Raw genomic sequence first — 15658 nt, 5'->3', positions numbered from 1 at the left:
TATCATTCTGTATATGCAAAACACCCATGGACAAAAAACTTAGCCTAGAAGGAAAAAGCTTGGCCATTGTTAGTGTCGCTACAATTTTTAGCGCAGGTTTTTTTATAGGATACGCGCACTGCCAAAACATAAATGTGCACAAGCTGCAGGTGGTGCACGCCTACACGCGTACATCCATCCATGATGACCAGATAGTTCAAAGCTTCTATGAAGACATGGAATCAGCAAAGAACAAAGTAAAATCACAGTATATTGTACTGATGGGCGACTTCAAAGCGAAGGTGGGCAAGAAGCAGGCTGGCGACAAGGCGGTAGGCGACTATAGGTTAGGTTCAAGGCATAACAGGGGAGAGTGATTAGTCGAATTCGCAGATGGTAATAAATTACGGATAATGAATACCTTATTCCGCAAACGAGAGAACAGGGGGTGGACCGGGAAGAGCCCCAGTGGTGAGACTAAAAGTGAAATAGACTTCATACTATGCGCCCAACCTGGCACCGTTCAGGATGTGGGAGTCCTCGGAAAAGTGTGTTGTAGCGACCTCAGAATGGTAAGGTATGGAATTAGCCTAGATATGAAGACGGATGGGAAAAAACTAATGAAGCGGAAGCCGCTTAACGAGTTAGCGTTAAGAGGGAAAGCAAAGCAATTCAGCATTTCGCTGCAGTAGAGATATTCGGCTTTAACTAAGGAAGACGATATTAATGTTCAAACAATGAATGATAATGTCGCTCCTATCGTTACGGACCGCGCCCTAGAAGTAGGTGGTAGGATGGTTCGACAGGTTACCGGCGAGCGATCTCGGGAGACGAAAAGGTCTAATTAAGAATCGCCAAACCACGAGGGCGTCTAGCCCTAGAGACAAAATAGAACCAGGAGAGCTATCGAAGGTAATAAATAAGCTCAAGGCAGCCGACGTAAGGAAGTTTAGTATGGAGAGAATTGAGCATGCTCTTAACAACGTAGGTAGCCTAAAAGCGGCGAAAAAGAAACCACTGAAAGTAAAAACCAGATGCATGCGTTAAGAGACAAGGAGGGCAGTATCATTAGCAATATCCATAAGATAGTTAAAATACCCGAAGAGTTCTGCACAAATCTTTGTAGTAGCCATTGGAATCAGAATGTTAGTGAGAAAGACAGTAGCGAAAAGCAGGTGTAGTCGTAGTCTTTTCAGCCCCACCACGCCTGCTAAGCCTGTGCAATAAAGTGAACAAAAAGAAAAAAAAAACAGTAGCTGTACAACCAGCACCCAAATCCTATTGTGTCTTGTGTGGAGGGAGTTGTATATTCCCGTCCTTTAACTTGCGGTAAGGCTTACATAGGCCAAACAGGAAGATGTTTAAATGAAAGGTTAATGGAACATAAGAACGATTTAACTGAGGCGCCATTGAGGAACTTGCCCGCCTATTGCCGGGCATCTGACAGCGAAAAGAAATGCATTCCTCAATTTAAGAAGGCAACCGTCTTGAAAAAACATAACCAGCTAAAGCGCGAAATCGTGAAACAGCCCACATCTGTTGGCATAAGGAAGGTTGCGTAAGCACCTCACCTATCTCATTACCTCGAAACGATATCACCTTTCTTTCTGGTTTTATCTGATTTCGCCTGGTTTTTAGAGGCACACTTCACATGTTGCATTTTCGTTCTAGCATTTTCGTGTTAATTGCTGGCGCTCATCCTTCGTTTCGCTAATCTTTTTGTCGTGTTTTCGCCTTCTCATGTCTTTTTGCAAAATTCCCGTCCTGAACTCTATTTTTCCATTTTTCTAATTTCTGTCACTCGCGCACACTCAACCCTGTTTTTCCAGTCTCTTTATGCATGTCATTTGTGCTTCATATCATAAAACTCATTGTATAGTGTGATATTTGTTATCTTTAGATGCCCTAAACATCGTGTGGGTCCCACCCTGGCAGCACATGACAGCGGGTCAATATTAGAAAGCCACTGCCAGAGCGTGGCGCCAAGTTGCCAATGAGAATCTGATATTGGCTGTGCCCTCGTCAAATCAAGGCTGACATGCGCAATGTTAGCCAGATTACTCCTACGCTTTGCCAGAATTGCCTAAGCCATTTTCAAAATCTGGCTATCGTGGGCCATTTTAGGCAGAGTTCTCCCACTCTTCGCCTGAATTGGCAAAGCCGTTTTCGAAACCTAGCTATCGTGGGCCATGTTGGCCAGAATTCTCTCAGTCATTGCCAGAACTGGATAAGCCATTTTTGAAACGCGGCTATATTGGCCCTGACTTGCCAGCCCTTATCCAGTGTTAAAAGTGTACTGGCACCCAAGAAGCACAGGTAATTGGCCCAATACTGGGCATGTATTGGCAAAGGCTGGTCCTACAAAGGGCCAATGCGAAACCACCCTTTTACAATATTGGGCCAATTACCTGTGCTGTCTGGGCAGATGCTGGTGAACATTTTACCATCTATTATACTGGGTAGAAGATTGATTTTATTGTCGAGTACCATCTCGGCAGTTCGGAATTTTCGAACTCGCTAAAACTCGTTTGAGCTCCAGGGCTGGGCTTGGGCGAGTTCCAAAATTTGAAGTTTTATTCATCTTTTTATTACCAAACACTTTCGAAGTACATGCGTAAAGTCGGATAAACAACGTATAATTTCCGAATGCACAGTCGGAGATAGAGGATAGTTATGAAGAAAAAACTAAATGAAACTGAAGCTGTCAGCAGATCGCGCCGACCAGCGGGAGCTCTCGTAAGGGAGAAACTTAAGGAGGAGCGTGTCGAAGCCGTCGGGGCGCGAAACAGCGACGTCTGCCGTGGGATGCGTCGCTGGTGAATTGGGTTCTAAGGTGCTTCACAACTATTTCCAAACGCATTTGAAAGCATTCCAAACGCATTCACTCGCTGTATAGCAATGGTGCTGCTGCCATAGACTTTTGTTGTCTCCGTTCGCTGATTTTGAGTTGTGCAGCGACGTGAAGGCGACTTCGGTGGTGGTCAGTGGACTGCATATTCCGCCACAGAGCAACCGCTCTGTCGCATGAGGCCGACGACGACATCGTCCAGACCTACAACTACAGATCTATAGAATTCTATTGTTAATACTGGGCAACTAGACGCGGCAAACCAATCATTCTTTTTAAAAGGTCTCGTAAATTTAGTAATTAACGAATGCGCGCTGGCACGACCCAGTTGTAATGATTCGTGTAACTATATATGGCTTAGCCAAGCCGCTATTAAAAAAAATACTTTTTTTTGAGAAGTGCACAGACAGAGCTCACGCTGTTGACTTTGTCCGATTACGGGCATAATAACCCGCCTATTTTTATGAAATTTATGTAAATGAAAGCGTTTTTTATGCTCTGCCTCCGCGAGTATCGGAGAACCAGAAAAGAGGGCTTTTTTGCACATTCTAGAGAATTCACTGCCACACTGCGTAGTGGGTGTCTGCTTAATGGAGACCCTAAATCAAACGTAATAAATTTGTGCAAGTGCATTCCCTAAGCGGACTTTGTGCGCAATTTTAGCAACGTCTAGAAAAGAAGCAGCGGTCTCGTAAATAACAATTATAAGTTGGGGACGCGCGAAATATTAGGCCGCCGCTTCAAAAACGCACGCGAACTCATGGCAAGACATGCCTACGCTTCCGTACGTCGTTCTCTGTGATCGCGCCTTCTCCTTTGTTTTCTGATTTGCTTTTTCCTTCCTTTTCTGCAGATCGCAATCTTTCAAAATGTTGTTTTTTCGTGAATTTTATTGTTCTGTTGCGAAAATTGGAATTGAGGGCTATAGCTCTTGCTGGCGTCTTTACTTAGTTGATCGAAAATTAATTTTTTTTTGCTTTCGAACATTCACTTTATTGATGAAAAGGATCGGAAATATTTGCGAGCCAAAATTCAACACGTTTTTGTTTGTTTTAGCTTTTTGAGTGAAATTTCTACACCAACATAAAGTTGGAGGTTTTTTCGACGACCAACAAATAAATCTGCTGACAAATGGTGGTCGACGCATGTTAACCTAGCTTGTTTGCCACATGTCCCGTATGCGAATTTGCTTGCATAATATTTTATTTATTGTTTTATGATGCTTCTCCTGCGGCTTTGCAAGAATACTTTGAGGCTTCCGCATTTTCCACACCCTTGCCTTCAAAACTGCTTATGATTCATTATCCGAGAATTCCAAACCTCTTTCACATATTTCGGCCCTCGTCCCCTCTCTCTTTTGAAGTTTCGTATCTCCCCAGCTCATCTCCCGGACGTGCCCTTTTCAAGGCGTTGTGCGTGTGTGTGTGCATGTGTGTGTGTGTGTGTTATGCCTTTTTCCCCTTCTCTCTTCCTCCTTTTAGTCTCCTAATCCCTCTTCCCCAGTGCAGGGTAGCCAACCGGAACCCCTTTCTAGTTAACATCCCTGCCTTTCCCTCCTCCTCTTTATCTATCTATCTTTTCTCCAAGCTGTTTCTTCCCTGTGCAGCTCCGGGCTGCGCCGTTCGTGCCCCCCCCCCCTCCCCCCCCCCCCCCCCTCCCCCAAGATCTTGTTTTCTCTACCTAGCAGCTCGAAACTTTTTTTGCCACCACAAAAGCTGTGTAAAAAATGGCTTTCCCCAATGCAGCCACCACCCCCTCTTTCCCCCATCACCGTCGCCTCCCCTGCCACTCCTCACAGCGCGATGTATTGACACGACTCATTCTTTACTGGACGAGTCTTGCCTTGTCTGGCACGGCGACGCCCAACAGCACAACCAGCGCGACGAAATAGCATGCACACTCGAGCTCGCTCCGTTCGTAGTCTGCGCAAGCGAAAAGCCACATCTTAAACTATATGAGAGCTCCGACGCCGTTCACTACCCTAACCTGCAATATCTTATTTTTAAGTACTACAAATATTTTATCTTGAGATACGTTCACAAATGAATGTGATTTTGGGAGTAAGTGTTGCTTTGACTACATGCGGCTTTATATTTTCCGGCACAAAAAGAGAGCGAGACAAAGCACGAGGGCGACTTCTATGTACCTACTCTCATTGCCAAATGTCTGGCTTGACGTCGTGCGCAGTGCAGATCTGCCCGAATGGTAAGAACTTTTTTGTCTTTGGAGCAATGAATTCACCAAACATTCACTACTTTCTAGAACAGTAGGTTTGAATTCATGTGACCTGACATTCGATGCATTCAGGAATACGTTTGTCATGTACAGCTTATGCAGGATAGTAATCAGAACTGTTTTGTGTTCCACTACAGACCATTCGGTAAGTATATGTGTACTACTTCCGCGCTGTTTCTCTCAGGCTAACAGACTTGCAGGTGCAATAGAAAATCTGCAATTTATGGTTAAAGCTTTTGCCACGTTATCTCTCAATGAAAAAAAGGCACTACTCTGGACTGTCAGACGGATGTTTTGTGTGGTTTTCAAGTCAGTTTCGAATCTGTATTACATGCGTTGGAAGCGACTAAGGTAAACTGCTGGATTAAAAAAACAAAGCTGTTCTGAGTTTTTTTCGTTCAGCGCATTTGTTTTTAACCCCATTTAAAAAAACGAGCTTTGTTAAAAACTGTTGTTTCGACTCTATATGAAGGATATGCTACAACCTGTGCATCTTTACATGAATAAGAAATGTGCTCTCAATTTAGAGAGACGTAGTTAAGATATTAAAGCAATATAATACATTGATTTCTTTTCAATATCACATTACTTAGTTTTTTCAGATTGAATATCTTTACAGGAGGTGCGAAACGGCGCATTAAACTAGAAATCACCAAACTGGCACAAGGCAAATTAAATTTCACTTTGTGCAAAAAATGCGGTGTTGTTACAAAATATCCTATAAAATGTGTGTCGAGTGTTTTCACACTGACTGTGCCTCACAAAATTCATTCCTATTCAATAAGTTCTGTTTTTGTCCTGTGACGGCTATATTTATGTTCGTCATAACATCATGCCTCATTTTGCAGGCTCCACGAATTGTGAGGTCATCGTGCAAGAGCTGGACGAGGAATTTGAGTGCAGTGGAAGAGTCCCCTTACAAGAGGAGTGCAACAATTACTTCAGATATGACTGATAACTTCATAGGAGGACAGCTCCGTTAAACACTTTATGAATGTCTTAGTCGTGCAACAGCAGCTTGCCGAGCTGCGCTGTCCAACCTGAATCATCGGCTCACAGCAATGTTGAAAATGAATGATTTTCCCACAGCATCTGCCACAATGGTCTTGGGTCCTCCTTTCCTCTAATTCCCAGGATGACTGTAGGAGCCCAAGGTATTCTGCGTGCGCTAGAAGCGTGATCCTTGTAACTCGATGCAATAAACCAGTCTTTTTCTTGAATTCTTAGGAACCCTCATATATGAATATATCCTAGGTTGAATGATACCTCCACAGTTCCAGTCATTGGGCAGTGGGTTATGTTGCATAAGCCAGTTTGCCAAAGCACAATACCAGTGTTTGAAAGCTGGCTATTAATGTTTGAAAGCTGGATATAAATGTTCAAAAGCTGGAAAGCCAATCCCATGTCGCGGAACGAACGCCAGGCCTGCGTGGGCCGCTCGATCGGTCGAACGTTGGCCCAGAACTGGCCTTAAAGTGGGGCCAATGTGTCAAGGTTGTTGCGCTTTGCCTAAAAGCCATTGTAGGACTGCCGTTAATGCCACATATTTTTAAATGACCGCCCATTGTTCGCCCAATACTGTTGTGCCGCCTGGGCAGTTCGTTCGCGTGCCTTGACCACTCCCCTTGGTGTGCTTTTACCTGGTGTGTGTATATAAGTGCGCGTTCAGTTTTTCTTCAAATAAAAGTTGGAAGTGCAGCCCTCTGTACTATCTTCTCCTTCTTCCTGGTGTTCCGGCTGCTGTACATATGAAAGGCAGGATAACTGTTGTGTGTGCGCGAAACCAAGCACGCGTGTTATCGCGTACTGCCTGCGCATGCTCACCAAGGTAGATGTACACTGGTAGCGAAGGCTCCATAGACGCCCATTGGTCCAAAAAATGGCGGCTCGTGGGCACTCCAGCGCCCCCTGGATTTTGGGGGGCAAACTACGCAAACGTGACGTAGAATGACGTCACGCATACGTATGCTTTTGGCGCGAATTATAAAGCGGTCTTTCTGTAGAATCCGCGTTTTCGAGCCCGTACCTCTCGAAGGTTGCTGCCTTTCAGCGCGCCCCAACCTTTGCCAGTCAAATGTGCTCGAGTTCCTGCTAGTTATGGCCTTGTTAATGTGCAATTGGGAACGCAATGAAAGTGACTGGTAAAGGAGGGGCAGCATAGAAAGGCAGCAGCACTTCCAGACACTGGCGAAGCATGCATGTTTCGTAGTGCAAATACTGGTGCTAGTACTTTTGAGAGCGTTTGAGTACAGCAAGGTATGATGCAAGGTATGACGCACAAAGCACTGGCTCAAGTGCACAGTTCGCAATAGAGTGTACGGCAAGTATGGTTTTCATAGTTTCATATTCATTGTTTATTGCAGCAACCAAACAAATACAGTCACAAAGCACACCCTTGGCACACAAACAAAAATACATGTCACAGGCACCACAAGCAGTATTGTTTAAGTTGGCTAATCATCTCAATAGTCACAGTGCAGATAGGAAAAAGCCCTGAAGTGCCACGAACGTTGTCAGTTTGGAAATTGAAAAGTATAGAAAACAATGCTACGACAGCTTCAATTGAAGCAAACATAACATGACATAAGTAGGCGCATCAACACAAACCATAGAGCACACTGGGATTATTCTTCACATTTAATTTCTTCAGCTGAAAGAATATAGCAGGTGCGTTTACATCTGCAAGGCAATGTTAAAGCCAGCTTTAGCACCCTCAAACGTGCTCAACGTAGGAGCAAATACCATACATTGAGCCGGCGTACCATCCAGAGTACTTCTAGTCGTTAGCCGGATCAATTTGAAGTAATTTTACGTCAACAAAAGTACACATGAAGTACAGCGTACAGTGAAGTGCAAGGACATTCGCGGGGCAGTAAAGCATGTAATCAGTGTACTGTACGCTACAATATAGCCAGATAAAAGTCCAGCGCTGTTCTGTTCGTTGCGCTGACAATGATCCTACTAAAAACCCTGAGATGCAACTAGCCTGCTAAAAGGTGGCCTGGTAGCCAGTGGTGCCGAGGGGTAGTTATGATGACAATGGTTGATTTCATTATACCTGCCAGCATGGAACTGCAGGGGGGGCGAGCAGGTGGAAAAATTATTCCCAGCGCCACGGAAACTAGGTTAATCCATTACCTAGAAAGTCTCCTTTCAGAGGCATTCGCTTTATCGGTATGGCGTTTTATCTGAAAATATTGCACAAGTACATAGGTGACACTTGAACAGGCTGTACATGGCATAAAAGTACCCTAAAAGAGTGACATAGTGGAATGAACGATGAAAGATGCTACATTGTTAAACCATTGCCCCTGTGAGCAACCACGTCACATCCTAGCAAATCAAAATACACAAGTAAAAAATAAAAGAATAAAACCAGGCTGTGAACCAGAAAAAAACCCTTTGCAACCGTTAAACCAGACTAAGCTGATTTGTTGCACAGGCTGCATAATAGCCTGCAACTTCACAAAATATTCAGCCAACAGCTCGGGAATTGCATCCTTTTCATTTGCTTAGCCTCAGTGCTTGCTTCGTGGCTTTCCGTTTAGTAGTTTGACTGTGCAGTTCAAGATTTTTTCTGCGTGCAAGCCAATGCAGCCTCACCCTGACGAACAGGGCAAACAAACCATCATAAACGTCGTCACCACACACAGTCAGCGATTTTTCTTCCTTGGCATGAAGCAACATGCACAGATCATGCCCTACTTGTTCTTTTCCCACAATATTGGAACTAGATGCGACAAAAACCTGCTCGCAAGCATTGATGAAAGCTACAAACGAGAGTGTAGGAACTGACAGGCTCCCAAAGTCACCTTCTCCAGGATTTTTGACACTTAAGTATAAGAGAACTTGGCTCTGATCGGCAAAGGCGGCATTTTCTAGCCTCACCTCGCACGTATGTGGCCCTGTAACACACCTGTGATCATTCATAAACTTGTAGGCAAGCCAGCCAGCAAAATAGACAATGTTGTTTTCTAGTATTGGAGACTGATAATCATATGGCAAAACTTCTACTGCAACTGGCAAAGATGTGGCAGCTGTACAGAGATAAAGAGCAGACTTAGATAAACAAACTGGGAGAGTGGCTAGAAGGCTAGACATGTCTTCAGCACAGTTGCTGCTTTCCGACAGTTTGAAAAGGTTGCTAACTAAAAGATGCCTAAATGCTGCTTGAAACTGCCGGCAAGACGAGTTGCTGTGCGATCCAGATTTCGACCTAACAATAGCAAAGGTGTTCTCAAGTGCATCCTGGTTCAGGTGCCTGGTAAGGAGGTATGTCAAACCATAGCGAGAGGCCAGGTGGTTCCATAACAGCAGCACAGCCCTCATAGTTTGGCAGAAGCCACGGATGCAAAGAGGCTGCCGCACACAGCCTAGAACTTCGATGTTTTCGAAAACTGCAATACACTCTTCCAAAAACTCTTCATGCACAGATCCTGCACAAATTGCAGATGCATACGGAGACTTTCCCCGCTTCTGTGAAGTATTTAGACTGTCAAAGAGTCTATCGATCCTCTCAACAAATCTGGCTGTGTGGATAGCCTCTGATGGCAACTGTTGGAATGTTACCAATGTGCACAATGCAGCAGCGCAATGATTGCTGAATACCTGTGCTGCGAGTTTCACAGACATCTTCGAAGCAAAAGTTAAATTAAAGTGCCAGGCACTCAACTTTGGGATGGACCGAATTTGCATTTCTCGATCCTTCTCATAAGCCTGTCGTATGTACGAGCTTTTAATTGTGTCACTGCCTACCCTGAAGTCGTACTTGAAGAGCATATTGCGCAAGCACTTGAGCAAATGCGGTGGATCAAAAGTAAAGAAAAGCGGTTCACCATTCACACTTAAGTACGGCTTTTCAGGGGTCACAAGTTTCGAAAACAGAGAAACATTTTGGTTCCCCTGATCACAAACCACAGCCACAGGCTGCAATCCAGCTCCAACCAACATTTTGTGGCATTTGAAGAGGAGATCATACAGAAAAGTTCCAGGCGCTGCCTTATCTGCAAAAAAGTAGCCAAGAGGCTGCTTCCAAGGCGTAGACATTCCTTTGGCCATGAACACAAGCGCCTTGTTTGCAAGATTTGGACCTTGTGCTGCACTGTACTCTTCAAGGCCTTCAAATCTGTCCGGCACTGGATTGTACGACAGCTCCTTTGAAACATGCATTTCATCAAAAAATTATGGTGCAAGCCATGTTTTGCCGTGGAAAAGACGCTGCCCGTTTCTCGATCAAATCAAAAACTTCAGGATAAAATCCAACCCTCAATGGTACGCGTGCAAGCCACAGCTGCAGTGACCTAACAGATGGAAGTTTCAGGAGTTTCCTGCAATATCTGTAACCTTTTGGGCTGTGGAAGTATAAACCTAAAGCAAAGGTTTTGTTTTGGCTGCACCATCGACGGCCAAACCTGCTGACATTGTGCATCTTTAACTGAGCTTCAACAAAAGCAGCAACAGCTGGTGTTAAATGCTCACGCAGACTATCTACCAATTCGGCAGTGGTCTTCATGCGACGGCGCTGAAGCAGCAGTCCTTGCAGCCTCTTGTTGCGGTTACGCAGCTGCCTGAGCTTGGCCTGAAGTTTCTGCAGTGGCCGCCTTTCATTGATGGGGCTGGTGAAAGATCCTGCAACGTACAGAGTCGACGGAAGAGCAATAAGTTGCTACGTCGGGTTTAGTCATAGCTGCATGTAGTCCTGTAGCACCAAAAAGTGCGCAATATTGCGAAAGCGTTGTAAAATTGCTAACCTTCATAAGAAAGAGGCGAACTGCTGAACGGAGCTCCTGGTGACAGATCAGCACTCGCTGACAGTGTTGCGGCCACCCCTGCCGTGCCAGGTTCCAGAGATGAAGCGCTTGCTTCAGTGCTTGGTCCTGCATATGTGTGGTCAGCTGCGCCCACAGAATATAAAGAACAAAATATAGTGAGAGCACAGTTCTGACAGGGAAGCCAGCAACCCAACAATGCACAAATAATAACTAAGCGCCACAGGCGGAATTAACACTTACACTGAACCATTATGAAGCCACTGGCGTGGGAACAAGCTTGGTTCAGCGTAGAACCAGTAGGGCTGGCACCATCTGCATCTGCACAGCGCACAGACAAGGAATTGTAGCATATTTCTGAGCCATACCTCCTCAGGCTGTTCGAGCAGATACGAAATAACAATCACCTTCTTGGAAGAGTAGCAGCGACTGGGACGACCGACTCTGGACGTACCCCTTGGAAACAGGTTCACCGGAGACAGCAGCTATCATAGGAAGCAGTCCAATGAGCTTTCAGTCGTCACCATTTTCAAAAGATTTACGTCAGTTATGCATACAACCCTGCTCACCTGGTTCTCCAGCCCGGCGCACTGATGCCGAAGTTTTGCTCAGAGATTGTGAACAGTCCATGTCGCTGCTGCATTCCCTTGAGGTGTCTGAAATGGCAACATTATTGCGGAGAGAAAAGAGAATTCAGTACCTTTATAGTAAATAATTTCCAAAGAACTATAGCTTCCACAGCATGCGGTTCATTGTCATCACTCTAGAAAGAAAAATGCTTATCCAATGAAATAAACTCCTGTTTACCACCCTTAATCGTTAGGCACATTAGTTTGATGTCATCAGCAGCTGTGGAGCACCAGTAAATCATTTGCAATTTTCATATGCTATGTTTTACTTTGAAGAGTGCGAAATTCGCCTATCACACAAACAACGATTGCTCGCAAATCAAGTAATGTGCCCCATATTGTTTACAGATTTATGCAGGTCAGCCTATGGCCTACGCAATGAGATGCAACAAGAATGAATTCGTAAGCAATTATCGCAAAAAATAGAAACCTGTACAAACATTGGCTTTCGCTAGCATGAATATTGAGGTAAAAGGCAACAACACAAACAATTAGTGCATTTCTATAATCGTTCAGTGCATGCTTTGATACCTAACACATGAGCACACAATATCTCGAGAAGCTTTTCACCAAGCGTACCTTGCCCAAGTCGGCATAAGATTGCATCCTGATAAGACTGAAGATGAAAAAAGAAGCACTGCATACAAGAAAGCAAAGTTCTGGAGTACTAAAATTCATCAAACATTTAGGAAGGCTCACCCTTTTTTCCCCCTCACTTCTTTTGAGCTATCAAAGGAAGGACGGGAATGCCCTCTGGACACGACAGGGACCGTTCATGAGACAAGGTTTCACGGTGAATATGAAAGATTCAACTCCCACTTGCTGCAAAACATGTAGAGTCGCCTGGTTTCCGTTGCTGAAATGGCTAGCGGCATCAAACAGCCTGAACCGGAAGACTGACAGACTCACGTTAAGATCCTTTGGAGCCCTTTGCCATACCAGACTACCGAATATCCCACTTCCATTATCCTTTTTTTTTACCGGAAATATCAGGCAAGAGTATTCACACCGTCAGTGTACTTTTTCCGCACCCGTGCCTAGAAATTCGCTCGAGCACCCTTCGCCTACTAAGCTTGTGCCATTAGCTTACCACAAGCACAAACCTAATTCTATGCTATGTTGGACATTTGTCACGAACCTCACATACAGTGTACAGTGCATACAAGAGACGTAAAAGGAACGAATATATATATATATATATATATATATATATATATATATATATATATATATATATACATATATATATATTCGTTTTGCAAAAGACGCTAGACTGTTTACGGTTACGACAAAAAGGAAAAATTTCATTTTTTCACAAAACCTAACATTTCAAGAGCGGCGAATGCCTTAAAAGTTTGATAACAAAAATTACCGGCAATGCTTGCTCGAGTAGGCAAAGCATCGTGTCGCAGCCTTCCTGACGTCAGATACACAGATGGTTCGAAGTGCCTCGAGCAAATCCTGAGTTCTCGTAGCTGCGACGGCGCCTTCTTCTCCAGGCTGACGTTGCGGCAGAACTGCGCCCACGCTCGGCACCTGGACGTGATGCAACATGCACGTTATATACAACTGCGCCAAAAGGAATACGCATACTCGAAACGCCAATGCGTCATTATTCCTGTCACTGCTAACTGCAGTAAATTAAACTTGCATTACATCTGAACTATGGTAGTAAATGCTCGCGCCAAGCTCTCTGCGCCCCAGAGTGCGGTAACGCTCATCCTCATGCCACGCGTCTAGCTGCTTTTCTAAGCTCAACGAGTGACGAGAGTGAAGTGCGTTTAAAATTACCCTGACAGTCATGTATATGTAGGTCAGCAATACCAAGGCAGGCAATAACTCCTGCTGAGCGAATCCAGTTAAAGCCTCCTCAAAGCCGCGCACATACACGAGGCTGAGTTTCGATACTCCCAGCTGCGAGGGGATCCTCAAATTGGCTTCATGGTTTTGCAAAACTAAACAATGTCGTACTCAGAGCTGTCAGGTAGCAAACTTTGTTCTAAATGGGCCTCCCGGTCAGTAGCGTGCACGTGGTTGCTCCTGAGAGCCCGGTGTGAAGTTCACGTTGGTGATAGTCAGCTGCATGAAACTCACTATAAATTAGAAAAATATGGGCCTCTTTCGCACACCTCAGCACTGAAAGTGTGTGCCCTGCAGTGTAGTACATAAATATCCCCGAAAACATGAAGCCAAGTACGCACGAACGGGTTACAGCTATGAAACACGAGCGAACAGCCCGGCGAAACCATATCGAAGCTATCGCGCATACCTAGAGCAGACGACACTGTCAAGAGCTCACCTGTGAAAGTCCAGCGGGAATCGGTGTAGCGTGACACCAATGGTACTATCCACGCTGTCGCAGTGTACCACGGAGCATCGTTTCTTCACATGCCGCAAGCTCATCTTGAAATGAAGCGCTAAGCGCTTCAAAAGAAGAGCGCGAAGCGTGCAAAGACGGAAAAAGACTTCGCACTGGCCGCACGCCGAAGGAAACGACAAAACCGAGAAAACTGCCGCAGCGGTGCAGCGGGGTGCAAATCTTACCGAACGGTGACAAAGGAGCGACGTGCAAGGACGACGAAAACTTCGCAAAAGGAGCATTTTGAGACCGGCGCGCTAAATTTATACGCTTTACCAGGCGCGCCATCGCAGACAGCTGGCGATAAGAAATCGCTTCGTAAGCTCCCGCCACTGTGGCCGGGTTAGCCGGGTATCGAAACAAGGCCTGCAAAGACGCGCTGTAATGCACCGCACACTCATGAATAGGGGGCAGGTCAAGAGTGTTGCAAAAATACAAAATTTGCCAGGTTTTAATAAAATGACTTACCCCTTTCATAAAACAAGGTGCTAATATATTTTTTCTTTTCTATTAGCAGATTACATTCCAATTTTGTAGCTATATCATTTCTTTATATGAGTGTTTTGCCCCCCATCCTCTTGTTGCGCTGCAGTCGCGCTAAACCACTTTTCGGCCCAGCCTTCGCCACCACTTTAAATCCGCCTTGTGCTCACTGCCCGGCTATCTCTTATCGGGTAGCCCGTGCTGGCTTTAAAAGACCGCTCGCACGGGCCCACCGCGCTCAGTATGTAACCTATTGGCTTCCTGCCAAGCAGCAGGAATAACCGTTCTTTCGATGCTACATTTACGCCGCCCAGTTCTTGGATGCCAGACATTGACATATTGGCGACGAGGTTGGGATGACCGCCGTACGGAATTCGCAGTGTAAAGAACCTGGCCTCTGTGTAAAAAAGCTTCCCGGCACGAAGATTTCCCTGCGGTGAAATTCCTGAAACTGCCATCACGGCAGACGAAACTTCCAAGTGAGTCATGGGTCACATCGGCTACATTGAACCTTTCGACGAGACCACGAGCGACTGGCGCTCGTACGAGGAAAGGTTGAAGGCCTATCTTTCGGTCAACGATGTTCCAGTAGCAAAGAAGGTTCCTGCTTTCCTAAGTCTCATCGGCGCGAAGACCTACGCGCTGCTCAAATCGCTGACGGCACCGGACGCACCGTCGTCACGAGAGTTTGACAGTCTTCTGAAACTCCTGAGCGATCACCTGGCGCCGCAGTCGTCCGTCATCGCAGAGCATCCGAAATTTTACAAGCGGTCACAGCGAAGCGGTGAGTCCATTGACGAATTTGTCGCGGAACTTCGAAGGCTGGTGCAGAGTTGCGAATTTGGAAGTTTCTTGGATGAAGCGCTCCGGGACTGTTTCGTTTGCGGCCTGCTCCGCGAGGACATTCAGCGTGTGTTGTTCACGGAAGACAAAAAGCTAACCTTTCAGAAGGCCGTAGATAGAGCTCTTGCCATGGAAACTGCAATGAAAAGCGCGGCGTTCACGCATAACAGCGTATCCCCGGCGTATGAAGTGAATAAGGTTCGAGGCGAAAAGCAGTCTGTGATGTCGCCAAGCTGTTTCCGTTGCGGGTCACCCAATCACTCTAGTGAAGCGTGCCCTCATATCGGCGATACATGTTATAATTGTAACCGGTAAAGGGCATATTCAACGCGCCTGCACGAAAGGAAAGAAAACTATGGAGGCAAAGCCTCGGAAACGTGTGAAGATGCTCACGTCAGTCCGAAACGAGTCGTCTGTCTCACTTCAGTCAGTCAACGCAGACCCGTTTACTGTACCGGTGAACGTTGACGGTGTCCTACTGACGATGGAGCTTGACACCGGCGCAGCCGTATCC

At 45.6% G+C, this 15658-nt stretch overlaps 2 protein-coding genes across 2 annotated transcripts in view; both read right to left on the bottom strand.

Annotated features, from left to right (window-relative positions):
- The window catches only part of LOC144123894 (uncharacterized), a 46549-nt gene extending 35061 nt beyond the window's left edge, over nucleotides 1–11488 (bottom strand). The window contains exons 1-6 of the mRNA XM_077656611.1: nucleotides 11400–11488; nucleotides 11238–11315; nucleotides 11074–11151; nucleotides 10813–10956; nucleotides 10622–10690; nucleotides 4670–4749 (exon numbers count right to left, since the gene is read on the bottom strand). Coding sequence (XP_077512737.1) covers nucleotides 4670–4749; nucleotides 10622–10690; nucleotides 10813–10956; nucleotides 11074–11151; nucleotides 11238–11315; nucleotides 11400–11460 — 510 coding nt within the window. The 5' untranslated portion in view covers nucleotides 11461–11488. The remainder of the gene's footprint in view (nucleotides 1–4669; nucleotides 4750–10621; nucleotides 10691–10812; nucleotides 10957–11073; nucleotides 11152–11237; nucleotides 11316–11399) is intronic.
- Nucleotides 11489–12763: 1275 nt separating this feature from the next.
- On the bottom strand, nucleotides 12764–13995 carry LOC144123893 (52 kDa repressor of the inhibitor of the protein kinase-like). The gene is made up of 2 exons (XM_077656610.1): nucleotides 13759–13995; nucleotides 12764–12995 (listed from the first exon to the last, which is right to left on the bottom strand). The coding sequence occupies exons 1-2, from the start codon at nucleotides 13860–13862 to the stop codon at nucleotides 12764–12766; spliced, it is 336 nt and encodes a 111-aa protein (XP_077512736.1). The 5' UTR covers nucleotides 13863–13995.
- Between the last annotated feature and the right edge of the window lie 1663 nt (nucleotides 13996–15658).

The sequence above is a fragment of the Amblyomma americanum genome, chromosome 3 (assembly GCF_052857255.1).
Source record: "Amblyomma americanum isolate KBUSLIRL-KWMA chromosome 3, ASM5285725v1, whole genome shotgun sequence".
NCBI lineage: Eukaryota > Metazoa > Arthropoda > Arachnida > Ixodida > Ixodidae > Amblyomma > Amblyomma americanum.
The sequence above is the reverse complement of the archived record's forward strand: the minus strand, read 5'-3'. Positions and strand labels throughout refer to the sequence as shown.